The 27,630-nt window shown below is 43.7% G+C and overlaps 2 protein-coding genes across 2 annotated transcripts in view; one reads left to right on the top strand and one right to left on the bottom strand.

Moving 5' to 3' along the window:
- The window catches only part of LOC143982144 (tricarboxylate transport protein, mitochondrial-like), a 36,622-nt gene extending 12,147 nt beyond the window's left edge, over positions 1-24,475 (bottom strand). The window contains exons 1-4 of the mRNA XM_077480607.1: positions 24,319-24,475; positions 3,610-3,717; positions 3,437-3,536; positions 1,072-1,210 (exon numbers count right to left, since the gene is read on the bottom strand). Of these exons, the coding sequence (XP_077336733.1) occupies positions 1,072-1,210; positions 3,437-3,536; positions 3,610-3,717; positions 24,319-24,475 (504 nt within the window). The remainder of the gene's footprint in view (positions 1-1,071; positions 1,211-3,436; positions 3,537-3,609; positions 3,718-24,318) is intronic.
- TEKT1 (tektin 1) overlaps positions 24,368-27,630 on the top strand; it is a 49,031-nt gene continuing 45,768 nt past the window's right edge. Inside the window, exon 1 of the mRNA XM_077480603.1 lies at positions 24,368-24,503. The gene's annotated coding sequence lies outside the window, so the exon portion shown is untranslated. The remainder of the gene's footprint in view (positions 24,504-27,630) is intronic.

Here is a 27,630-nt window from a genome sequence, read left to right on the forward strand (position 1 = left end):
GTCTCTCAGTATCTGTGTGTCAGTACATCCTATACGATAGACTGACAAGAAGAATCAATGAACTACCATGGCATTCCACAGCACAGTGGTAGTTCAAGAACTACAAACCAAAATCTGCAAAAGGACACATGCACAGCTTACCGTGCATTCCAACTGTGCCAGAATGACGACTCCCATGCGAGGGATTACGTCATCCTCTGCTGGCCATTAGAGAGGCTGAAAACCTGACATTAGAAGGTGGATGGGGAACATTTTTGCAGGGTTTATGTCAACTAAGTTTCAGTTCTCAGGTCAACATGCCTACCATCTCCACTGCAGAGGGGTACCACTCTTGTAGGATTTTATTGGATTCTGAATTATGGATACATCAGAATAAGTGGAAACACTCCAAAGTGGGCAGGATTAGCCCAGGAAATGTTGAAGGGAGATCTCACTACTGGAGGCCCTAAAGATATATGAAGCTGGCAAATGGTTTAGCCCAACACACCCTGCCTACAATTGAATATCACTGTTAGTACTGTCCCTTTCTCATTAGGCTTCAAGCTATTTTCCCATTATCTGAAGACGCCAGACACACTACAATACTAAAAGCCACTTTGAAAATGGCTAAAGAGATGTAGGGGGACATTTACGAAAGCTGGAGCATTCTGAATCTGGTGCAGCTGTGCATGGTAGCCAGCCAGCTTTTAACGTTAGCTTGCTCAATTAAGCTTAGACAATCGAACCGGAAAGCTGATTGGTTTGTATGCAGAGCTGCATCAGATTTTGTACTCTCAAGTTTTAGTAAATCAACCCCATAGTCTCATTAAAAGCCATCTGCTGGGGCACCCAAGAATCTACACTTGTTCCCTTTTGAACCCATTGACCCTGCTTTCTTTTCATGTGGAACAAAGCTGTTGCACCAGACAAATATACATGTGGCAGGTTTTGTTGAAATTCTTCTACAAGTCTAGGCTTTGAACATAAAAAAAAAAAAAAAAATTATAGCATGTAAAATGCAAAGCATTTCAAACTTAAATGAAGGCAGATTTGTATGGCTAGCAAATATAGGCAGATCATAAGATTACATACCTTGATAGTTTCCATTGGACAAACAATCAAAATAGCCTCTGCAACACCTGCTCCTAACCCACACATGAAGCTGGCTCTTCCATCTAATTTTCCTGAAGCACTTCTTGCATAATTACTCAGAAACTCAAATGTACCGAACCTGAACAGAAAAAGATTTTTCTCTCAGAGGCTGCAATATGGAGGTTTCGATATGGTTTCATATGAACATATACAGTATGAGCGAACATTAGGTCTTTCTACGGACTCAGGTGTAGATTATGAAGAACGAAGCAATGCTCATTAATGCTCCTATGACGAAATTTATGAAGTGGTCATGTTGTGTTTATGACACGTGAAAAAAAACGCTTCAGGAATGCTTGATAAATGCCCATGGGAGCACTGCTTTTCTGGTGGGAAGCATTTAAAAAAGGGAAGTGATCCAATCTGATATACAATTTGGATAGATTAAAAATAAGATATAAAAAGAAAAAGCAGCTGCCATGTAATCTTACTTGCCATTGCTCTTCTGCTCCCTGGAGGCAGTCTAAGGAGAATACTTATTTGGTGACTTGTTGCCAGATAGTTTGTTTCTTGTATGCATCACAATAGCTTGGGTCGTATAATTTAGGGTGCTGTTCCATCTCTATGAGCCCCGATTAAGACCAGCCTTCATGACACTTGCTGACACTGTTCCTTCTATGTACAGACACAAAAAGCTTTGCAACTAACAAATGCTCAATGCCTCTGCATTTAACTGCCACTGTCAGTATTACTGGCTGTCTTGGTAATTTTGCCTGCACCCAGGAGCAAATGGAGTTACCACATAGCTGTTCTGTACAACCAGGAGGTGATGGGAGCTGCTCTGTCGTAGTTTGCTACTCCCAAGTGCATTCTGGGATATTGGAGGCTCCACTTTCTTACCTCTAATACCAAAATAAGATGTCATAAATGCTTCACCAACACCTCAAATGCTCTTGGTGTGGCTATAGATCATCACTATTGAAATCAATGGAAGTGGTTGACTATAAATGTCATTTGGGCCCAGTGTTGCATGACCAAGCAATTTCCAGTTAAAACAATGCTGAATAGCAAAAAAATCCTTGGTTTTGAAGGGGCCAAAAGCTTGTGAAGGGGTTCATTTTAACACAATGCTACTGCTCTGTGTGAACAGCACCGTGTGGTGCCACTGTAATATTCAAAGTAGGCATTCATGAGCGATTATGGATGCTCAATAAATGCACCATAAAAACACATGGTATTGACACATGTGTAAACGAGCTCTTACTGGTTCTTTTCTAAATGCACCCAAAATGGGCAGTAGCATTTTCTGGGGATGGGCTTTACAAGATTGACTAAAGCTGGCCATAGATGGATCGAAATTTGCCCGGTTCAGCAGGAATCACTGTGTGGCCACCCCCGCTCAACAGAAGTTAAATTGCTTGAACAAACGGACAAGCTGGAAAACATTTGTCAGTCAGTGGTTCCAGCCACCGATCAGTGTATTCTTGCAGTGCCAGGTCCCACTGTCAGAATACAATGTCCTAGAAAGCGAGATTCCTCCATCCACCTTTTTATGTGCATGGATAAATATTAATTTTTTGTTCAAGTCAGATAAAACTAACCATCTATGGCTAGCTTAATTCTATGCATTAAGATAAAGCCTTCTGTGTGCAGCAGCCTCCCCAGCACCCCCTAATACTTACCTGAGCCCCATCTCTGGCCAGCGATGTCCACGAGTCCCTTGGCAGTCCGTGACTCTCCCCCGATTGCCTGAGACACAGCAGTGGCGCAACTGGCTCCCGCAGCTGTCAGTTAGCCAATCATGAGAAAGAGGGGGCAGGACCGAATGGCAGCTCTGTGTCTGAATGGCCACACAGAGCTGCAGCTCGGCTACCCCTATAGCAAGCTGCTTGCTGTGGGGGCACTCGACTTGAGAGAGGGGCCAGGAGCAGGGACGAAGGACCCAGGAAGAGAAGGATTCAGGCAGCTCTGTGCAAAACCAACTACACAGAGCAGGTAAGTATGACAGGTTTGTTATTTTTTTTATTTTATTTTTTTTAAACGAGACTTTACAATCGCTGACAAAATTTCCTGTCCCGATTCACAGGTTCACAGGGTGAACTCAAACACAAATACTGCTTTGTTAATACTAGGCTGAATCATGCCATTTTAAATTTTACATTTAGTACCACTACATTTTTTTTTCTTTAAAGTACATGTCTTTTTGACCCCAGAATTTTTTTTTTCTGCAAATGTTTGTTTTCCACTTATTTTCTTTTTTTAAATGACAGAAAAATAGGTGTTCTTACTTTTCCTGCACATAACAGTTACATGGGTAATCTAGATACCTGTCATTTCATTAGTATCATGGTACTGGATTTCATACCTTACTGCAGACTTGGGAATGGATCCATACAGCAATGAGCTAAGACCTCGATACAAGCCTCTGATTCCATGATCCTGTACAGTAAGCTTGACACAGTGCCCTGTGGGTGACACAAGAGGTAAGTGGGCTTATCCATCACTAAAATCCTGTAACATGCAAGCACACATTCTTACCTATTCCTCTATACCGGGGTGGATTGGCCTTCTCATCTAACTGAAGCTGAGTCTTGACGTACTCTGTAGGGAAAGTGATGCAGATTTCGATGCCCCCTGCAATTCCGCCTATGAGAGATAAAATAGGGAATGAGACGATTTCCCAGATCTGGTAGGTTTGTAATAGTGCTGGACCAGTCAAACAGGGTTCTGTAGAACCCTAGGATTCTTCCAGGGGTTACAAATGCCATAAACTGTGGTAGTCATCTTCCATTTGATGGTACCTGCATAGCTCTGGAGCCAATGTCACTTGAAAAAGCCAAAAGCAAGACACCAATGATCCTTTTAGCCATCTGTAGGGGTGGACATTCTTCCCACTGGCTATCACTGAAATTATGGACATTCCACTGACCCCCAAAATAGGTTTTAAAATGTGTTCCCCTAGACTTAAAAATGTTTTCTTTGGGTCTAAAAAGATTAAGAATGGCTGTGCTGGACAGAGTAGAGATTTCAGTCTAAAGAATAAAAGGGTTTTCATTGCCAGAATTAAGTTTGTTTCTGTTAAAAAGGAAGGTATGTATGGTTCCAGTTCAAGGCAGATGCTCAACAAATTAATTTCTGGTTGTGTGGTTAGAAGCACGTAGGACAAAACTAATTTTGAAATTCATTTAAAAATATTTGTTAAACGTATTATATACAGCCAACATGATTTAGGGGGCAATTTAAACTTCCAGAGATCCAGGAGGCTGGTTCACTGTCATTAGAACTAGCAACAACCCAGCATCCATTCAGGCTTTGTCCTTTCCTCCTGACTGTATTACAAATTGTTCAATTCCTGCCCCCTGAAATGTGTTGGCTGTATCTGACGCCAATAGCAAAATACATTTTAAAAAGGATTTGCAAAAAGGTTAGAACCCTCCCCCCCCCCCCCCACACACACACACACACACGTCCTACCTCCTCTGTGCAGTTAGTTTTGCAAAGTGTGGCCCCGATCCTCTTCTGGGGTCCCGCAGCAGCACACCTGGCTCCTCCTCTTATAGAGAGAGCGTCCCATTGGAGAGGCCCTCTTCCTTTGGGCACTCATGCAGGCGCACTACCATGTCCATTGACACAGACAGGACTCGGCCCTGCCCCCGTATCACTGGATTAGATTGACTGCAGCAGGAGCCAATGGCTGCACTGCTATCAATCTATCCAATCAGGACCAGAGACACTGGCTGGAGCTGGTGTGCTTGTCCCTGTTGGAAAGACCGGGTTCAGGCAAGTAAAAAGGGGGGGTGCTCTAGGAGCCTGCTGCATCACAGGAGGTTTTTCACCTTCATGCATAGAATGAACTGAGGGTTTACAACCCTTTTAAAACTAAATGGAATTTAATAGGCACTCCTAACCACACACCCATAAGTGATTTCCCAGAGACAACCACACATATGCAGGCTGATAGAAGTGTAGTGGAAATTGACAGATGATTTTTCTGGAAGAATAATCATATCAGACAGCGAAAAAAAAAAAAGTTGTACACAAAACTGAAGTGAGCGATTTTATTATTGAACATTTTTAAAAAGTTAAGCGCAAAATGACTAGTTGAAATGAGCCGAGCTTGACTTTGGATACACATTAAGCCTGGGGTGGACAAAAAACAAACTTTTTTTAGTAATTGATGGGGTAACAAAGGTTACAAATGGTCAGGTTTTTATTGTGGTCTGCTTCTCTGCAGGGAAGATTCCCCCTCTCCATTTGTACTGGGGATGGAATTGCTGTCAGGGTCAGGAGAGGGAAAAAAAAAAAAAAAAAAAAAAAAAAGGGAGGGAAGGAGGGGAAATGTTCCAATGGAAAGCCTTGTTCTGGTGACCAGAGAGAATTTCCCCTACTTTGTCCTTTGCTTTAAGACAATAATAATCAAATATACAACACACACACACACACACACACACACACACACACGGTCATCCAGACATGCTTTCCTCTAAGATGAGCCAGTGAGTGGAATAAAGCTGCCCATAGATGAAAACAACCAGATTCCTCTATTCACACAAGCAAGGTGGATGGAAGTAACTTTCTGCTGGGACATTGTATTCTGACAGGGAGACACGGCACGTTATACAGCACAGTGCTATCAGCTGAAATACCTGACCGATCCTGCCCTCCCCTCTGTAAACTGACCACATTATATCATGGCTGCTGAGCCCTAACACCGGCAGTTTGTGCCATCGTCAAGTGCAGTCCTCTCGTTTCTCCTGTCCTCTCCCTCCTTCCCTCCCCATTTTCTCCTGTGTCAGTGAACACCCCCGCTACTGAAAATAAAACCATAGATGTTATTTAATCCTCTATCTTGTTATCCTAGGTGCTCCTGTCTTAATAATAATACATTTTTTTTATTATTATAATAATAATAATAATAATAACTGCTATACTGGATTTCACAGCGCCTGCCGTCTCTCCTCTTGTCCTGACTGGCATCAGCAGGGGGGAAATCTCAGCCCCTCCCACTATAGCTGTCAGATCAAGAGGGGAGAAGGGGAAAAAAATAAAAAAACGCAAGGTCGGTCATGTAAGCGCTGCTCTGAAAAAAAAAAAAAAAAAAAAAAAAAAAAAAAAAAAAAAACACACGAGCAACTAGGGTAACAAGGTAACAAGGATTATATAGAATGTCTCACCGGGTTACCCACCACTTTAAACAGGGACCACCAAACTGAAATTCATCCAGTCCCTGTCGAACCAAATGAATTGCCATCCAGCTATGGCCACCTTAAGGTTTACCCACCAGAGTACACATACAGTTGTGCTCAAGTTTACATACCCTGGCAGAATTTATAATTTCTTGGCCATGTTTCAGAGAATATGAACAAAACTTTTCACCCATTAATATGTTTGGCTGAAGCCATTTATTTTCAACTGTGCCTATTCTTTAAAATCATAATGGCAAAAGAAATGACCCTGATCAAAAGGTTACCATACCCCAGTTCTTAATAATGTGCATTTCCCCCTTTAACATCAATGACAGCTTGAAGTCTTGTGGAAGTTACCCCATTCCTGTTGGCAAAAAGTAAATTCTTGGGCTGTTTGCATGAACTGCAAATTTGAGATCTCCCCACAGTGGCTTAACGATATTGAGGTCAGGAATGTCCAAGTATGTCCCAAGCACAGCTTCGTGGCTGATGAATGCAAATGTTCCTCCAGTATATTTTGATAACATACTACATTCATCTTGCCAACAATTTTCACCAAATTTCCTGTACCTTTGTAGTTCACACATCCCCAAAACATCAGCGATCCACCTCCGTACCTTTCACCATAGGCCTTGTTGACTCCTCTCCAAATGTAGCGTTTATGGTTGTGGCTAAAAAAGGTCAAATTTGGTCTCATCAATCCAAATGACTGTGCCAGAAGGTTTGAGTCTTGTCTCTGTGCTGTTTGGCATATTGTAAGCGGGATACTTTGTGGCATTTGCCTAGTAATGGCTTTCTTCTGGTGACTCAACCATGCAGCCCATCTTTCTTAACGTGCCTCCTTATTGTACATCTTGAAACAGCCACACCACATGTTTTCAGAGAGTCCTGTATTTCACCTGAAGTCATTTGTGGGTTTTTCTTTGCATCCCAAACAATTTTCCTGGCAGTTGTGGCTGAAATTTTAGTTGGTCTACCTGACCATGGTTTGGTTTCAACAGAACCCCTCTTTTTCCACTTCTTGATTAGAGTGTGAGCACTGCTGATTGGCAGTCTCAATTCCTTGGGTATATTTTTTATATCCCTTTCCCGTTTTATACAGTTCAACTACCTTTTCCTGCAGATCCTTGACAATTCTTTTGCTTTCCCCATGACTCAGAATCCAAAAACTACACAGCAGCACTGGATGAAAGATGCAAGGGTCTGTCAGGAGTCCAGAAACTCATTAACCTTTTATATATACACACACACACACACCAATTACAAGTAAACAGATCACAGGTGAGGATGGTTACCTTTACTAGCCATTCAAGCCTCTGTGTGTCAACTTGTGTACATGTTATCGGGCCAAAATCACCAGGGTATGTAAACTTTTGATCAGGGTCATTTGGGTAGTTTGTTGTCATTATGATTTAAAAAGAGTAAACAGTTGATTGATAATAAATGGCTTCAGCCAAACCCTAGGAGTGAATTTTGGATAAAAAAAAAAAAAAAAAAAGACACCCGAGTGAAAAACTATTTATGGCCAAGAAATCAAATTCTGCCAGGGTATGTAAACTTATGAGCACAACGGTACATATTTACAAGAATATTAGAGAACAGTCATATCAGATTTAATCAGCTGATATTACCGACAGCAGCAATGATTTTAGTCATTTTATTTACCCAATAAATTCTAGCAATATTTTAGTGACTGCATGCCAAGAATATTGAATACAGACTTCAGTAGATGAATTATGCATTGGCAGGAATGCTTGTTATTCTGTGAAGTACAGTGACAACCTTCAGATTTATAGCACAAACTGTCCATTTTAATTCAGCTGACGTCAATAAAACTGCTCACCCAGAAATTGAAAAACATCAAGAAAAATAAAAAATTTACAGCCTTGAAATGTAATCCATCCTTCAAAACAAGCCAGACGGAACTGAAGCCCACCGATTTTTCATTTATAGCTCTGAACATGACAGAAGCACAGGTAGTTATTTTTTTTCAGTACACCTGTCATTGGAGATAAATGGGACTGCAATTGCTGACACTGGCAGCAGAGATGAGAGTCACCGACTTGGAACAAGCATGCAGATTTCATAGTCAGACATTCTTTAGGTGCATACTTGTTCCAGGTCAGCAACTCAATGCTACTGGATCAGTATGACAGTCAGGCACCCAGCATGGTCATAAAGGTTATCAATGATTAAACCTGTCAAAAATAAAAAGGGTTAAGTACAACTTAACTCACTGGTATGACAGTCTACAATAAGTCCTAAATTCAGTTGTGTGGAAATTGTCCTTTACTTTCCCTGATTGAGACAAAAATCTGGGTTTATGTCCCATTTCTTAAGCAGATACTCCCATTCTTCTAGACATATAGTAAAATTCAAACTGAAATAACAATGAGGGCCTCTTAATGGGGTATAGTTAGATAAAACCAAAATTATACTTATTGCATACAGGACACATATCACAGTCCTTGTCCTATACGATAAATATTGGTCCATGAGCAAGTGCCTAAAGCTGCCCATGGATGGATCAAAATCTGTCCACTTTAACAGGGAGCAGTTGAATTTAGATGCATCTATAGCCATTCCTGTTTGAGAAACGTCAACCTAGTGATGAACACCACTCAAACAGGAATGTTGAAAAATTTGTGTTCAATTAAAACCTACAGCCAATTGGCTGCAGCGCTGATCAGTGTATTCTGGCAAAGGAGAAGCCTCGCTGTCAGAATACGAAAGTGCAGGCAGGTAAGGTGCATGGCAAGATAAAAGCTGGTGCAATGCAAAATTAGTAAATGCACACTGGTGAGATCAGTGTTGCTACAATTATTGGTTCTTGAAAATTTGGACTAAGACATGTACACGGGACGTTTTTACAACCTCTCCTGAACGATTTGACTTGACAGATAGTAACCAACGTTTAAAAAATAAAAAATAAAATTCTCTCTTCAAATATCCCAAAATGAAGAAACACCTGTAAACGAAACATGGCCAAAATGCAAGTTACCGTGTTTCGTGCTTGAAATGCCTCTAAATTCAGCGTCTTAGAAGCATCCAACTGCCTCTGAATGTTTGTTTACCAGCAGCAGTGTACATGAGGCCTAAAGCTTTATTTTTAAATCAGAATGTTGGTCTAAATACTTACCTTATGTGATGCCTCTTGAGGTGTACATCTTCCTTCCACCCAATTAAAAAAAAAAAAAATAAGCGTAACCGCTTGCCGACCAGCGGCACGATCCCGCGAGCCGTCGTATCTGTATGTCGGCTCCTTTAAGTAAGACAGCAGGAGCGCACACACATCCCTGTTCTGTGAGGAGAGACAGATCGCAAGTTCCTAATAGCTAGGAATCACAATCTGTCATTTCCTCTAGGTCAGTCCCCTCCCCCCACAGTTAGAAACACACAGTTAGTTAGAAACACACAGGGAACAATTGCGCCCTAGTGTCAACGCCTTCCCTGCCAGTGGCATTTTTACAGTAATCATTTTTAAAGCACTGATCGCTGTATCAATGGTCCCAAAAATGTGTCAAAAAGTGGCGGATGTATCTGCCATAATGTCGCAGTCCCAATAAAAAAAATAATCTATCGCCTATTTTGTAGACGCTATAACTTTTTGTGCAAACAAAAAATATGTAGAATACATATTGGCCTAATTTTTTTTTTTTTTTTTAAACGAAAGGGGGGATATTTATTATAACAAAAAGTACAAAATATTGTGTTTAAAATGGTCACTGTTTTTTGTTTATAACGCAAAACATAAAAACTGCAGAGATGCTCAAATACCACCAAAAGAAAGCTCTATTTGAGGTGGGAAGACGTCAATTTTGTTTGGGTGCAGCGCCGCACAATTGTCAGTTAAAGTGATGCAGTGCCTAATCTCAAAAAATGGCCTAGTCATTCAGCAGCCAAATCTTCCGGGGCTGAAGTGGTTAAAGTCAGCAGCTACACATACTGCTGATGCTGGCTTTTAATAAAATGGGCCACTTAGCTGTCCGAGTCCAGCGATGTCGGCACTATAGCTGAGGTTTCCATCAGCTGTCGGGTGCTGCCATTACGGCTTCACACCGGGAATCCTACTGCGCATGTGCGAGGCCCCGATCCTCTCTCCTACTGGACTGGAGACAGGGGGAGCAGGGGGGGGGGGGAAACCCACGGTGACGTCATGGGCCATGGTGCGGATTCCTGGAAGCACCCGCCCCCCCCTCCCCAAAACAAAAGTGGCAATTGTGGCACCGGAAGGTGGGGGGGGGGACACACACAAATGAGCGGAAGTTCCACTTCCGGGTGGAACTCGGATTTAACTGGACAGTAACAAAAAATAAAATAAAAAACACAACCTTTCTGCCAGTAAAAACCTTATACAGCCCACTTCCTGTTTTTTTGTCTGGTCATTAGCCTAGGCTCATGCACAGCTCTCTCGTGAGAGTTTGTCAGGAAGGGGGGGGGGATGAGTCATAAGAGGGCCAATGGTAGCTGTAGGGCTGCAGAGCTGGGAGGGGTGCCTCCGTGTCTGTAAATCCAGGAAGCGAACAGGCAGCAGCTTCAGTTGCCCACAGTTAAAATGGCTGCAGCTAGACTTAGTGGAGGGAGATTTCAGCAGCATATTTGACAAGTACAGAATCACAGTATATATAAAATATGCAAAGTGGTTGGAGGGAAGCTTCAGAATGGCAAAGATGTTTTTATTACAAAATTATGTGAGCAGACTGAAGTTCCTCTTTAATAAACGTAATCATGAACACAAAGCTCCAATTCATTTAGATCAGCCTGGAGTTCACATCAATCAAGCTTTTGTCATGTTTGCACACATCAATTGGCGTGCTATGTAAGCCACTGCAGATCTTACCTCCCGTTTGGCTTTAAGGATACAAAATGTCTATTGTCAGCTCTGACATGAAAAATGTAACTAATATTTAATTTTGTTAGACTGTTGCATATTGCAGTCCAGTATTGTATCTGATGTGCACTGGAGCTTCAATAAACCAAGTCCAAAGAAAGTAAACTGAAACTTAGATAAGCAGACTGCCGCTGCTTACCATTCATTCTGGAAGTGCCAATTCCCTGGCTGTCTTATGAATCTAATGGAATCGAAGTCACTGTCCCAGAACAACCAACAAGATCGAGAATTCAGACTTTACATGTTTCATGATTGTCCTGGATCATAGCATTAGAAGGTATTGAAGCAAGAGGATAAGCATGACTGCCAGGCACTATTCCCCCCTCCTCCGCATGTCTAACTTCAACGCCATCTAGTGGCCACAATGTGGTATTTTTCTTGAAATACCTTAGTCAGAACAAATACTGCATTGTGGCCATTAGATGGAGCTGACAATCATAGGAACCCGCTGTATTAAAATACTAAAAACACAAACACTGTTTAATTTACATTGCCCCTTCTATGTCTGCATGTAAAGGATGGCACTGTAATTATTTTAATAAATAAGAAAAAAAAAAACAAAAAAAAACAAAGTACCTTTCTGATCAATATACAGAGGTCACATGACCCAGATCTTTCCCAGCCTGTCCGCAGGGCAACAAACAGGAGGAGCTTATAGCCCTCTGCTGATGGTCATATTCCAATAAAAAAAAAAAAAAAGGAAAGCTTCTGGAACAGAGTAAAAATAAATATGAATAAAACTTTTTTTAAACCGTCAAATAGATATTTGAAATCAAATCTATTTTTTGGCAACAATATGATGTGGGCAGATCTCTGCCAGTCACAGGCTGTCATGCCCCTCCAGCCTGTGTCTTAGAAAAAGAGGGAGGTGAAGCCCTTATCTAATCTGTCATTTTCCACCTCCATTGTGTCTAGCTGGTTAGTGGATGACGATGAGGAGGAGGGATTGGGCTGTCATTTACCACTGTGTAGAAGCCCATGACTATAGTCTACTATAGACCAAGACTATAGTCACATGGTTGCTCAGATGTGATAGGGAGGAAATGCTCAGCACAGAAACTCACTGAAAACTGAGCATGTGCAGAGCTGCCACCACAGCTGCAAAATCCCCAGCTGCCGTTTATTGCAGAATACAGAAAATTAATCTCATAGTGACTGAACACCATGTAATGCGCCATTTATTGATAGTTTTTTTTTTGTTTTGTTTTTTAGGATGTGGGTTTAGTAAAGCCTCATGCACACGAGACGCAGTTAAACGCGCGTTCAGATGCAGTTGGACAGTTTTTTCAACTGCACCTGAACTCATTCAATGTTATCCTATGTGTCCATGCACACAGTCTCGTTTTTTTCCGTTTATATGCAGTTGCGTTTAATCTCGTTTTTCCAGAAGCAAAAAAATGCGTTCAGAAACAAAAATTTCTGCGTTTCAGACGCAAAACGCGGTAAAACGCGGCAAAACGCCGCTACCGCGTTTAGCCGCGTTTGCGTTTATATGCGTTTTTAAAGGTGACCTTTTTTTTTACATTAAAAATCTCAAAAATGATTGCAAATGATGAAAAACCATTAGAAAAATATTTTAAACAATTGCAATTGCAAGTGGACAATCCACAACTTGTGGCAAGTGACGTGGCAAGTGGACAATCCACAACTTGTGGCAAGTGACATGGCAGGTGGCAAGTGATGTGGCAAGTGGACAATCCACAACTTGTATCAAGTGACGTGGCAGGTGAAGTGGCAAGTGACGTGGAAAGTGGACAATAGACAACTTGTGGCAGGTGACGTGGCAAGTGACCTGGCAGGTGACGCGGCAAGTGACTTGGCAGGTGACGTGGCAAGTGGAAAATCAACAACTTGTGGCAGGTGACTGGCATGTGACGTGGCAAGTGGACAATAGACAACTTGTGGCAGGTGACGCGGCAAGTGACTTGGCAGGTGACGTGGCAAGTGGAAAATCAACAACTTGTGGCAGGTGACTGGCATGTGACGTGGCAAGTGGACAATCCACTTGTGGCAGGGGACGTGGCAAGTGGACAATCCACTTGTGGAAGGTGATGTGGCAAGTGACGTGGCGAGTGGACAATCCACAACTTGTGGCAGGTGATGGGGCAAGTGATGTGGCAAGTGGACAATCCACTTGTGGCAGGGGATGTGGCAAGTGACGTGGCGAGTGGACAATCCACAACTTGTGTCAGGTGACGTGGCAAGTGGACAATCCACAACTTGTGGCAGGTGATGTGGCAAGTGATGTGGCAAGTGGACAATCCACTTGTGGCAGGTGACGTGGCAGGGGACGTGGCAAGGGACGTGGCAAGTGGACAATCCACAACTTGTGGCAGGTGATGTGGCTGGTGACGTGGCAAGTGGACAATCCACATCTTGTGGCAGGTGACGTGGCAGGTGACGTGGAAAGTGGTGTGGCAAGTGGACAATCCACAACTTGTGGCAGGTGATGTGGCTGGTGACGTGGTAAGTGGACAATCCACAACTTGTGGCAGATGGCATGGCAGGTGACGTGGAAAGTGGACAATCAACATCTTGTGGCAAGTGACGTGGCAGGTGATGTGGCAAGTGACGTGGCAAGTGGACAATCCACAACTTGTGGCAGGTGATGTGGCAAGTGATGTGGCAGGTGATGTGACAAGTGGACAATCCACATCTTGTGGCAAGTGACGTGGCAAGTGACGTGGCAGGTGACGTGGCAAGTGACGTGGCAAGTGACGTGGCAAGTGGACAATCCACATCTCGTGGCAAGTGACGTGGCAGGTGATGTGGCAAGTGACGTGGCAAGTGGACAATCCACAACTTGTGGCAGGTGACGTGGCAGGTGATGTGGCAAGTGACGTGGCAAGTGGACAATCCAAAACTTGTGGCAGGTGACGTGGCAGGTGACGTGGCAGGTGACGTGGCAAGTGACGTGGCAAGTGGACAATCCACAGCTTGTGGCAAGTGACGTGGCAAGTGGACAATCCACAACTTGTGGCAGGTGAAGTGGCAAGTGACGCGGCAAGTAGACAATCCACAACTTGTGGCAGGTGATGTGGCAAGTCACGTGGCAGGTGATGTGGCAAGTCACGTGGCAAGTGGACAATCCACAACTTGTGGCAGGTGATGTGGCTGGTGACGTGTCAAGTGGACAATCCACAGCTTGTGGCAGGTGGCATGGCAGATGAGGCGGAAAGTGGACAATCCACATCTCGTGGCAAGTGACGTGGCAGCTGACGTGGCAAGTGACGTGGCAAGTGGACAATACAAAACTTGTGGCAGGTGACGTGGCAAGTGATGTGGCAGGTGACGTGGCAAGTGCTGTGGCAAGTGGACAATCCACAGCTTGCGGCAAGTGACGTGGCAAGTGGACAATCCACAACTTGTGGCAGGTGACGTGGCAAGTGAACAATCCACAACTTGTGGCAGGTGACGTGGCAAGTGACGTGGCAGGTGATGTGGCAAGTGACGCGGCAAGTAGACAATCCACAACTTGTGGCAGGTGATGTGGCTGGTGACGTGGCAAGTGGACAATCCACAGCTTGTGGCAGGTGGCATGGCAGATGACGTGGAAAGTGGACAATCCACATCTCGTGGCAGGTGATGTGGCAAGTGACGTGGCAAGTGGACAATCCACAATTTGTGGCAGGTGACGTGGCAGGTGATGTGGCAAGTGGACAATCCCCAACTTGTGGCAAGTGACGTGGCAAGTGGACAATCCACAACTTGTGGCAGGTGCCGTGGCAAGTGACACGGCAAATGCAAGTGTACAACTGCTCTCTATGCTGCTGCTGCTCACTCTGATCAAAATAGCAGAAATAGTTAAAAAAAATGCTTTGAGAGCTTGGGGAGGGTCTACATGATGTTATCTTTATAAACGCGTCTAAACGCAAACGCGTCTAAACGCGACATGCAAACGCGGCAAAACGCGCGTTTCTAAACGCGCGTTTCAGCTTTTTTTTAACAGAGGTTTCATCTGCGTCTCGTGTGCATGAGGCCTAATGGTTTTTCATCATTTGCAATCATTTTTGAGATTTTTAATGTAAAAAAAAAGGTCACCTTTAAAAACGCATATAAACGCAAACGCGGCTAAACGCGGTAGCGGCGTTTTGCCGCGTTTTGCGTCTGAAACGTGGAAATTTTTGTTTCTGAACGCATTTTTTTGCTTCTGGAAAAACGAGATTAAACGCAACTGCATAAAAACGGAAAAAAACGAGACTGTGTGCATGGACACATAGGATAACATTGAATGAGTTCAGGGGCAGTTGAAAAAACTGTCCAACTGCATCTGAACGCGCGTTTAACTGCGTCTCGTGTGCATGAGGCCTAACACTTTAAGCAAAATGCGGGCACAGTTCTTGGATGGGCAGATGCTTGTCACATTCATCCAGATAATTTACATAAATAGATCCAAGTTTGAGGTTAGTGGTCAGATTGGTAAATTATATAAAATTAAACCTATTATTGTGTATGATAACATGCAATGCTCAGCTAGAATTCATCAGCACTAAGAGTGACATCATTAGTTGCTCAGTGGTTAGCACTGCAGCCTTTCCTCGGTTCCACACTGAATTATCTGAATTTTCCCTCTGTTTGCATTTCCTCCAACACTCCAAACACATCCTGGTATATTAAATGGCTCCCATCTAAATTGGCCCTCAAACATGTGAGATCGGGACCTTCGTTTGTAAACTCCTTGAGGGCAGGGACGGATGTAAATCTACACAGTGTAAAGAGCTGTGCAATTTGAAGGCACTATATAAATACCTGTAAATAATAATTAATAGCTTACAGATAAAATGAGGCTTGTTATATGAAACTATACAGTACAAGCATAATTCAGTACCACTATATACAGTCTAAAAAGACAAAAAGGTTAAAGGCTGGACAAGAATGAAACCTTTAGCCATTAGCCCTGGTTCAGACCAGTGTGGCTCTGAAGTCGTGCGACTTCAAAGCTGACTATTCATTGCGCGGTGCTGACATTCTGTGCAACTTCGTTTAACAGAGGTCAATGCAAGTCGCAATACAGTTACACAGAAATAGTGCAGGTACCTTTTTCAAAGTCACTAACTTGAGTCGCACCAATTTGAAAGGTTTCATTGCCGTAAGCGGGTTGCAAATTGTCATGCGACTTTGAACTGTCAAAGACACATGACAAGCCGCAATGGTCACACTTTGAATGACAATTGTGCGGTCATGCAACACTATACCTATATGAAATTTATTTCAGGCAGATAGCACTTTCTTTTGGTGGCATTTACTCACCACTGGGTTTATTTTTTGCTAAACAAATGAAAAAAAATTAATAATTCAGAAGAAAAACAACCTTTTCTTCGTTTCTGTTAAAGCATTTTGCAAATAAGGAACGTTTCTTCACTGATGAGTCTGCACTGATAATCAGGCACCGATTATCAGTGTAAATGTGTGCTCTCAGAGGATAGCCATTTATCACCTTTCCTTACACAGTGACCGCGCCGAGGAAAGGAAATGCAGATAACTGGCATGTCTTTACATGGGATCAACTGATTGGACACAGCTGATCACATGGTAAAGGGCTGCTGTGATCAGCTGTGTCTGAAGGCGTGATTCTGGGGAGTATGTTAATAGACATCCTCCCAAAACTAGACCACTGCTTTGTATCCATCTTTTGGCTACAGTGTGGTCAGAAAGTGGTTGTAAACCTCTGACATGAAATATGAACAAAATATCCCTCTATAGTGTGTACTTGTCTCAGTCCAGAGCAGTAAGTGTCGTTTCTGTCAGGTGCATCATTCCTTTATCAGCATGAAGCACTTCTTACAAGTTTTCCTGACACCAAGAGAAATATGTTGCTGTGTGAAGGGAGGAGGGGGGGGGGGTTCTCTTCCCTCCAATGAGCTCTCCCCACTGTGCTCTGCAGAGTGTAAATTCAGTTCTCCACCCCCTTTTTTCCAAACTCTGACAAACTTTAAAATTCAGAACTTTGAACAGATGTAGAGGAGACACTACTGCAGATAAACTAATCCTCCTACATAAGTTGTACCTGCTTATCTGTATATCAACTGATGCCAGTCACTTCCCTGGGTATGTGTAAGGGTTTACAACCACTTTAATGGCAAAGGTCACTTTGAGGAACATGTTACACCTGCATCTGAACACACACACGGTTTCCATAGTACACCGCGATTTCCCAAAACGGTCAGGGACTTTTAAACCATATTTTTATTTTATTTTTTTGAATGAAAGGCAGCATAACATATTTGACAATATTAGACATTAGGCATGAGCTCAGGCGTGGGATGTGCTCCACATGCAGAGCCCGCCAGGAAGTCGGCGCAGTGCTGTGCTAATCAGTGAGACATTGCCCCGATGCGCAGCTGCAGAGATCGGGCAATGTCTCAATGCCTGTGATTAGCGCAGCACTGTGCGAACTTCCTGGTGGGCGAACACGCCTGAGCTCATCCTTATTAGACATCACTTTAAAGGGACTGACCCCAACTGTTTGACACATAATGTGAGAAAGAACAAAACAATGTACAAAAGAAGTATTGATATCCATTTGTTAGTCAGACCCTGCTTACCCCAGATGGGATCAAACTGTAAGGAGGGGTTGATCAACAATTTAATATCAGCAAGGATGAAGAAGCTTAGTGATAAATAAATGAGCTACATCTAAATCTCATATTATAAAGGGAAGGTTAAAGCAAACTCACCAGTACTATTAAAGTTAAGGGCCAGTTCACACCACCTGCAGTCTAGTGTGTTTTTTCTGCATCAAAAAACACATGGAAAGTAGGTTACATGGTTTTCAATGGCATAGTTCAAACCAGTGAGGTCAGTCCCAGGAAAAAAAAAAAAAGTTGAACAAGCTGCATTTTTTCTGCACTGGACTGTACTTGAACGCTGTAAAACGCATCAAAAACGCACCAGAACATACCTAAATGCACCAAAAACGCACTGAAACACTAAGAAAAAAAAAAAATAAAAAAAGAAGAGGGGGGGGAAGCACTGGACTGCAAAAAATGCACCTGGAACACATCCGGACTACGTTTCTATGGTGTGAACTGGCCCTTACAGTCTTTTAGGGCCAGTTCACACCAGATGAAGTTCCATGCAGTCCATTTTTTCTGCACTAAGGGCCAGTTCACAACAGACGCAGTTCCGTGCATTTTTTTTCTGCACAGCGTTTTCCATGTATTCCAATGGCTCTAGTTCACACCATGCAGTCAGTTTCCAGTGCGGAAACTGACTGTATTGGTGCAGAAAAAAAACAGAACTGCACGGAACTGCACAGAACGGCATCTGGTGTGAACTCAGTTCCAGTCAGTTTCTGCACCAGAAACTGACCGGACACTGACTGCATGGTGTGAACTAGAGCCATTGGAATGCATGGAAAACACTGTGCATGCATTTTTAGTGTAGAAAAAAAGCAAACAGAACTGCGTCTGGTGTAAACTGGCCCTTGGGTATTTAGAAGAGCTAGGATGAGATAGCCAAGCTTGTCATTTATTTTTTAAAGGTAGTAATGAAGTGGTTTTTATATGCCAGCATTATTTCGAATTGAGCTTGAGTAGTCATTCTAGAGATTACATTCGAAAGATTGGGTGCTTCAGTGGATTTCCATAAACTGGTTAAAGTAAGCCTTGTCAATGTTGATATGAGACCCGATCTTTCTGTATATTAATATTATAACAGAGCAATGGCAGGAGTAAGTTTAGTTAGCTGGCCTGTGAAGATGGACAAGAAGGTGGATACTGAAGGTTTTAGTAACGCCATAAAACATGGAGGAGGTCGCCAACTTGTTTGTTGCATCTCCAGCAACGCTTTTGATAATTTGTATTCTATACAAGAGGAGGCTCTGCTAGATATCTGTATGGCTTTCTGCTAAAAGATGGCTACAAAACGCAGTGGTCTAGTTCTAGGAGGACGTCTATTGACAGTAAGGGGTTAAAAGTGCCAGTGTTGTGGTGTTTCCGAAGCCTGGCCCATTCATTTCAATGGGCAAGGCGTTTTGGGAGCTCTAAATACAGCACTCCCAAACTGCCCCGAAGATGCTTCTTGCAGGAATTTTCCGAACGTCTCGCAAGCGCACCGCCCCATTGTGAAAAGTCACAATGAAATGAAATGAATGGGAGGCGGTTTTCAGTCATTATTTCTAGCACTACAAACGCCTGAAAACCGCCTCAGTGTGAAAGGGGTCTTAGGGTGTAGCATGTGCCTAAGCACCACTTTCCCACTCCCCCCCAACCCTGCCGTGCCAACATGCAGGGGGTTCCCCTCCACCATTGTCAGATTGCAAGCTGGTGTAGCTGGGCAGGGCTTCATCCACACAGCAGAGTCATTTATAGAGATTTGTGAATGAATAAACCAGGGTGGATTTTATTTAAATCAATTCAAATCATAATTTTTTTTAAAAGCAACTGTCATCTCTGTCCCACAGCAACTCCTCCTAACCGGCTGTTGACTCACAACAGTCCCAATCACTTTAATGGGACGGCTGGTGATGTTGCAGTGACGCAAGGTGGGGGACATGGCGGCAGCAGGTGAGTGGATGCCCGCTAACAGGCGCTGCCATGATGGATCTGAAATGACAGGTGCTCTTTAAAATGTAAGACTTATTCTTGCTGGTAGTTAGAATCTTTAATTTAATTTGTATTGCTTGCCCTTCCTCCTCACACTTAGAGCCTGGTACAGATACATTTCTCTTCAAAACAATCACAGTTTGTAATGTACATAGATTTACAAATCAATGGGATAAAGGAATATTCCCGAACTTTGTTTTATCTCATGCTTGCTGTGATATTGTGTGAATTCATCAATGCAGAGCATGTCATCTCTGCTTGCAGAGCTTGGATTCATTGAATGAGTTTACCAATAACGTAAACATTGCAGAATATACAGCCTCATGCTACATAACCAAGCTCCATTTCATGCTGAATAAACCAAATTAGTCATATATCCTATAAAAAATAAAAAAAAAATAAAAAAAAAAATCGCTAGATAGATTTTTACTCCAAAAGCATTTTATTAAAATAAATTTGATAAAAATCAGATTTAACCGCTTCCCGCCTGCCCTATAGCCGAATGACGGCTATAGAGCGGACGCTCTCGTCCGGAAGGCCGTCCCTGGATGTCCTCGTGTTTACTTCTGCAATGCGCGCATTGGGGAAGTTTTGTATTTGCTGTGTCCCCCGGAGACAGGCAAACACAGATCGCTGTAAACGGCCAATCACAGCGGCCGTTTACAGCGCGATCGGCCTATCCAATGAGATGATCTCATATGTAAACATATGAGATCATCTCTCAGCGCCGCTCTCCCTCCTCACACAGGCAGCGTGTGAGAGGGGAGAGATGAACGGCAGCAGCAGTCGTAAGTGGGGAAAAAAAAAAGTTAAAAAAGTGCCATCCTCGCCCCAGTGCCATGTGTCATCAGTGCCACGTGGTGCCATCTGTCATCAGTGCCACATATTAGTGCCATTTGTCATCAGTGCCACATATCAGTGTCACGTGCCATCTGTTGTCAGTGTCACCAATGCCACATATCAGTGCCATCTGTCATCAGTGTCAGGCATCATCGGTGCCACATATTAGTGCCATGTGTCATCAGTGCCACGTATTAGTGCCATATGTCATTGCCCTGGTACTCCAGGGCCTTCAAAAGTGTAATAGGTAGTCAACAAGTTAGATGTGCAATTTATGCTCCTAGAACACCTGGATGGCGCTCCCTGCATGTTGGGCCTCTCTATGTGGCCAGGCTGTGAAAAAGTCCCACACATGTGGTATTGTAATACTCAGGAGGAGTAGCAGAATTTTTTTGGGGGTGTCATTTGTGGTATACACATGCTATGTGAGAAAAATAACCTATTACAATGACAATTTTGTGGAAATTTTTTTAAAAAAAAATCTTAATTTTGCAAAGAATTGTGGGAAAAAAATTACATCAAAAAGCTCACCATTCCTCTTACTAAATACCTTGGAATGTCTACTTTCCAAAAAGGGGTCATTTGGGGGGTATTTGTACTTTCCTGGCTTGTTCGGGTCACAAGAAGTGAGATAGGCCACCAGTACATCAGATGTGATCAATTTTGTGCGATTCGCACCACAGCTTGTAGACTCTCTAACTTTCACAAAGACCAAATAATATCCACTAATTTGGGTTATTTTTACCAAAGATATGTAGCAGTATAAATTGTGGTCAAAATTTATGAAGAAAAATTAATAATTTGCATAATTTTGTCACAAATAAAATTAGTTTTTTTCCAAATTTTTAGTCTTTTCAAAATTTTCGGTCTTTTTTCATTTATAGCGCAAAAAATAAAAACCCCAGAGGTGATCAAATACCGCCAAAAGAAAGCTCTATTTGTGGGGGGGGGGGGGACTTAATTTGGGTACAGTGTTGCATGACTGAGTAATTGTCATTCAAAGTTTGAGAGCACGGAAAGCTGAAAATTGGTCTGGGCAGGAAGGGTGTTTAAGTGCCCAGTAGGCAAGTGGTTAAATCAAGAAAACAAAAAAAAGGATGTGCCGTATCACAAAAAAATGGCCTGGTCATTAAGGGGGAAAATCCTTACGGTCCTGAAGTGGTTAAATCAATTTTTATCCACCCTGAAATAAACAAGTCCTGTGCCACCCCAGCAGATGGATTTGTTGTTCTCATTGGACTACCGGATCAGTAGTCACTGTCAGTGCACACTTAGGCCCCTTTCACACGGGGCGGATAAGTAATGATCCGCCCCGTGATGATCCGCTCGCTCAGCGGGGATCGCTACGTTGTCCCCGCTGAGCCGGCGGCAGACAGGGCGGTCTCCGCACACTGTGCAGAGACCGCCCTGTCAGCTCTTCGCTCTCCTCTATGGGGGATCGGATGAGCACGGACTGTCTGTCCGTGTTCATCCGATCCGCTCTGCAGACGGATAGAAAAATAGGATTTTCCTCCGTCTGCAGAATCGGACAGTTGCGGAGGTGGACAATAGCGGGTGTCTGCGGATGTTCATCCACAGACACCCGCTATCCCATAGGGATGCATGTATGTCCGTATTCCATCCGCAAACGGATGGATGAAATACGGACATAGTGTCTGCAGTTCAGCCAGTTCAGCAGGACTGGAATGTATGGGAAGGCAGGCTCCCAACTGACTTGTGTACAATCTACCTGTTGGAAAGGTTTCTCTCAATCAGCACCTCCAGCTATAGCCTGCACTGCTGATGAGTGTATGCTGATGGCAGGGTAGTCTGCCCGCTGTCATAATACAAAGGCTCAATGGGAGCGATTCCCCCAGTGTGTGGATGGGGCAAAGTCATTTTCCTTTTATCCAACCCTCTGGTTGCGTACACACACACACACACACACACACACACACACACACACACACACACAATTCTAGCTGGACAGCCTGTACAGAGGTAGATGCAGAGAGCTAGAGGAGGATTGTGTAAGAGCCAAGCACTGCACCCACCATCCAGTAATTGCAGGTGTAATATAAATCCTGAATAATAATAATAATAATAATAATAATAATAATAATAATATGCAGCCTCCCATGTAATTTTATTTTTTATAAATGTGCATTTTTTTCTGCAAATATATGTGCACTTATTTTTTTCTTAAAAGTGAGCTTGGCTTTTAAATACATGAAGTATATTCAATATGAAGCCAAGATCAAGAACAAGGGGACGTGACCACAAAGCATTGATCAAACTGTTGGTGCTATATATATCCTGTATAATAATAATAATAATAATAATAATAATAATAATAATAATAATAATAATCTAGCAGGAGCAAAGTTCAAAAATACCCTTAAAGTGGAAATAAACCTCTGTCACTATCTTTTACCTACAGGTAAGCCTATAATAAGGCTTACCTATGAGTAGTGTAAATATCGCCTAAACTACGTGCAGCCGGTGACAATCGCTGGCGCATGCGTTCTGAAGGAATGGCCACCCGTGTTTTTAATTCAGAGCCATGTGCCATGAACGGCGGCATGCATGCGCGGGAGTGATGTCATCTCAAATCTTGCCAGTCACACAGCTGGAGTCCATGAACCCGGAAGCAAGATGGGTAAAGATGCCTGCAGCTCTACCATCTTGGCGCTGGAAGGGCTTAATTTTAACGGGAAGTTTTCCATAATGTGCTAGTATGCAATGCATGCTAGCAAATTATGACATTACCTTGCAGGTAAGAGAAAAAAAATAAACCCACACACCATCTATTGATTTACAATGGCTTTAAACTGTATTTTACCAAAAGAGCGGTTGATCAACAGCCATTGGATTCAGACATGCTTCAGACAATCCTAGCTCTATGTTTAAATGGGGCAGACCAAATGGACCACTTGGTCTCCATTTTTTAGACTGTCTGTGTTCTGTGTTTCTAGATCTAGGTCTCTAAAGGGGGTAATTTTTTTTTTTTTTTTTAGGACTGGACCAGACAGATTTTGGGGCAGCTTTACATGGCAGCCAATCAGAATCTGCCTTTCATTTTTAAAGCTTAATTGAACAAACTGAAGCTAGAAGCTGATTGGTTGTCATGCACCGCTGCTCCAGTCTTATGCCGGCCATACACGATGCTAATTCCGAACGACCCGTCGAACGATAAACGAAAGCGGCACTCACAACAACATGCGAATGCGCCATCAATTAAGTACGAAAATCGTACGTTAAAACAATATGTTTTAACGGTTTTTTTTTATTCCGTGTTGCGTTCGACCATTCGTTCGTTGTTTTATACTTTCCAGAGATCGTGCGCAGTTCATTTTCTTATGTTAAATCGTCCAACTCTGCCATTAACGATACGATTTTTGGACGATTTTTGAAAAAAAAAACCAACATGTTGGATTTGTCAATTTGCCCTGTCGTACGAAAATCGCATGTCGCGCATACCACACTAACGATACGAAAATCGGTCGATTTTATTTTCGCTCGGATTTTCGTTCGGAATTCGCATCGTGTATGGCCGGCATTAGGCAATTCGGTTCTAGTCCCACTAGGGAGTGACAGCTAAAATAAAGGTCAGCCTATAGTAAACAGAGATGAAATCACAGCAGTGTGACTGCCTTGTGTCTGGGAGTTTCTAGCTGCACAGCTGACATCAGATCTGCCATATAAATAGATGAGATCCCATGGGGATGGGTGAGCGGCACATCACTGGTGCCCCGTATAATGGGGGTCACGGTGCTGATCGAGGATGAGGATGAGGGATACTCACCAGCCAGGATCGCCTTCCCGGGATGTGTGATCTTCCCTCCTCCCGGAGCTGCAGCGGCCAGAGATCTGCTCACCGCCCGGCTGCCTCCATGACCTCCCGTCCTCGACAGCTCGCAGGGCCCTTCAGTGACGGCGAACGGCCGCAAGATGGAAGACATAGCAGCTCTGGAGGGCGCTCCCCTAATGGTAAGGTACAGACCACCGAGCACAGCTCTGCTTGCCTCCGGCCACACCCCCCTATATTAATATTCCACACACCGGACACACCTCTGTTTTCTAGCAGCCGTGATTCATGCCTGTAGCCACGCCCACCCCCGGCAGCCTATGTACAGTAAACGCCGGGTCGCCCCGCCCCTTCCGCGTAGTGGAACGATATTAAAAACACGAGGCTTATTCATTATTAATGAGGCTGGTGCTGCACGAGGATTCTCATTGGGCGAAGCGGAGACTGACGACTAATGTAGTGATGGATCTCAAGTCCGGAAAGGAGGAGGGCTGGGCTCTTTGTTCTGATTGGCTAGACGAGGGAGTAGTGCGATTTTCTGATAGGCTGTTGCCAGATAAGGCGAGACGAGTGGGAGCAGAGGGTCGTGTGGTGGATGGGAGGATCGCCCCCTGGGTTGGGTTGGAGATGATAATGTGTCTGTATGGTCTGCCATTACTAATCATAAGGAGCGATAAAGATCCAGGGGGGGGTGCTCCATTATCAGGGAGGTGACCCCACATTTCATCCTCATGGATTGTACTGGGGGGAGTATGGAGGGTGTCATTACTGTCCTCTTCTTCAGCATGTCCGCTATGCTGATCCATTGTCTGTGAAGTGGTATCCTCGTACCCAAAATTGGCATCAGTAGTGCAGGAACCTTTCTGTGTCCAAAGTCCCATGTTAGACCTTTTCGCACTGGAGGCGTTTTTCAGGCACATTTGGGCTAAAAAAAAAATAGCGTCCGAAAAACGCCGCCCCTGCAACCCTATTGTGAGAGCCGAGTGCTTCCACACTGGGGCGGTGTGATCGCAGGACATTAGAAAGAGTCCTGCAAGTAGGATCTTTGGGGCGGTGCGGAAGCGCTCTCCACCACCCCTGCCATTGGAATCAATGGACACCGCTGCCAAAGCGCCTGCTAGTGGAGGATAAAAGTGTCCCGCTAGCGGGCGAAAAGCGTCACTATTACCGCTAATGCCCCTAAGGCTAATGCTTTTACTTTCAATAACGATCTAAAAATATGTCTGTAATTGTCCCAATGTGCATGGACACACATAAGATAACATTGAGCTGCTTCTACAGGCAGAACTCAAAATTGAAGAAGCGACCATTTTTAAGCCAGAACAAATAGAGAGGGTGAATCTTTTCCTTCATGGGGGCACAGACAGCAACAAAAACTGACAGGTTCTTAGTGGCGGCTGATGGTAAATTTTTTGGGGGGGCAGCAAACCGTGCACCCACAATATTCACCTCCCCCCCCCCCCGTCCGGTCAGTCCATCAGGAGCACCAACACTTACCCCATCTATGGTGGGCAGCTCTTCACTCGGGCGGCGGCTTCTTCTTCCCCTGTTCTCCTCAGCATCATGGGTGCCAGCTTCCTCTGCTTTCCTCCACAGGCATCACGATGGCTTCTGTCGTGTGTCTCCTCCCTCCTCTTCGGTGGCCAATTGGAACACTTCTTCTTTCAGCCAATCAGGAAACGGGTTTCAGACCCACTTCCTGATTGGCAGGGAGGAGAATCAGTGACACAATAGCGAATATTCATTTGCTATTGTCATACAACTGGGTGGGATCAGGGCGCAGTGCTCTGCTCCCCAAGCCCACCCTTTTTGAAGCCTATTAGAGCCTCAGGCTCTAATCACATGCTAAAAAAAAAAAACCCTGATTGAAATCCATGTGTCCGGCACCTTGCATGTAGATTAGGGGCCGGGCGCATGGCGCCCCTAATGGGTGGGCTGCCACTGGTTCTTATCCCTCTCCACTCTATCCAAAAGTAAAACAAAAATGTGTTGCCTTTAGTTATACTTTAATCTATTAACTGCTATGTATGTTCCACTTTACAAGCAGTGAGGAGCTGTTATAACTGCCTATATTAGGAGAATAAAAAAATGTGCAGTTTACAGACGTAAGCCGTACACACGATACGAAAATCGTAAGTAAACGTTCATCTGACGAACGATCTGTTGATTTTCAGATCGTTAGTATGGTGCTTTTGACAGCCAATTCAGATTTTTTTTTTTCATATGACAAAAGCTGGGTGTGCAGACAATAAAAATTTTGTCGCATGTGAACACAACGTCCGATTTTCGTATAATTAGTACTGTTTAAGTCCGAAAAAAATCGTAAGAGCAAGACCACGCATGCTCAGAATCAAAAAGAATACATAAAAAACAATTCAACACAACTTCCTAAGTTGTATTCTGTCGTACAAGAATTTTCATGTGGTCAGTAACCTCTTCACTTTCGACATCAGACTTGCATGCAACAAAAAAATGGACGAACGGTCATCCGAAAATCTGATCGTGTATGCGAGGCATTAGGCTCTATGCACACTGGGCTTAAAAAGATGCCAGTTACCCTGGCAGAAAAAAAAGCTTATCTAGAGCGTGTTTTGTACAAAGTTCTAGGAAAGTTTTGCGTTTTTTTTTTTTTTCTGCCAGAAAGCTCCAATCAGAAATGCAAAGCAGAAGGGTTTTTTTTTTTTCCTGCCTCTTAGCCCTTGTACACACGGTCGGAAATTCTGACGGAAAATGTCCGATCAGACCGTGTTGTCGGATAATCGAGCTGTGTGTGGGCTCCATGGGACTGTTTCCTTTGGAATATCCGACTGACAAAGTTTTAGAGCTGCGCTGTAAAATTTTCCGACAACATGATCCGATCGGATTTTGTCCGATCGTTTGTAGAGAATTCCGATCGGACAAAGGGCCAGGCATGCTCAGATCAAATTCCTAGACCAAAGCTATTGGCTACTAGCCTGAACGTAGTCTCGTCGTAACAAAATAACGTCATCACGTTACGAACGATCGGATTTTCCGACAACTTTGTCTGACCGTGTGTATGCAACACCAGTTTCGGACACAATCCGATGGATTTGGTTGTCGGAATGTCCGACCGTGTGTACAAGGGCTTAGGCTGGGTTTTACACTAGTGCAAATTGAATGAAGGTTCGGCCGTATCCAATTAGCATGACAGGAGATTGTGACCACCTCTCTATGGAGCCGGTACACATATCTCCATGGTGGCTGCGGAGCGGCTTGCACAGGAGTCCTGTGTGACTTAGGCTGAGTTTTCAGCTGAAACAGAACAGGGATGCACCGGATCCCCTGCTG

The sequence above is a fragment of the Lithobates pipiens genome, unplaced genomic scaffold, assembly GCF_037356315.1.
Source record: "Lithobates pipiens isolate NorthernLeopardFrog02 unplaced genomic scaffold, aLitPip1_a1.2 Scaffold_16, whole genome shotgun sequence".
Lineage (NCBI taxonomy): Eukaryota > Metazoa > Chordata > Amphibia > Anura > Ranidae > Lithobates > Lithobates pipiens.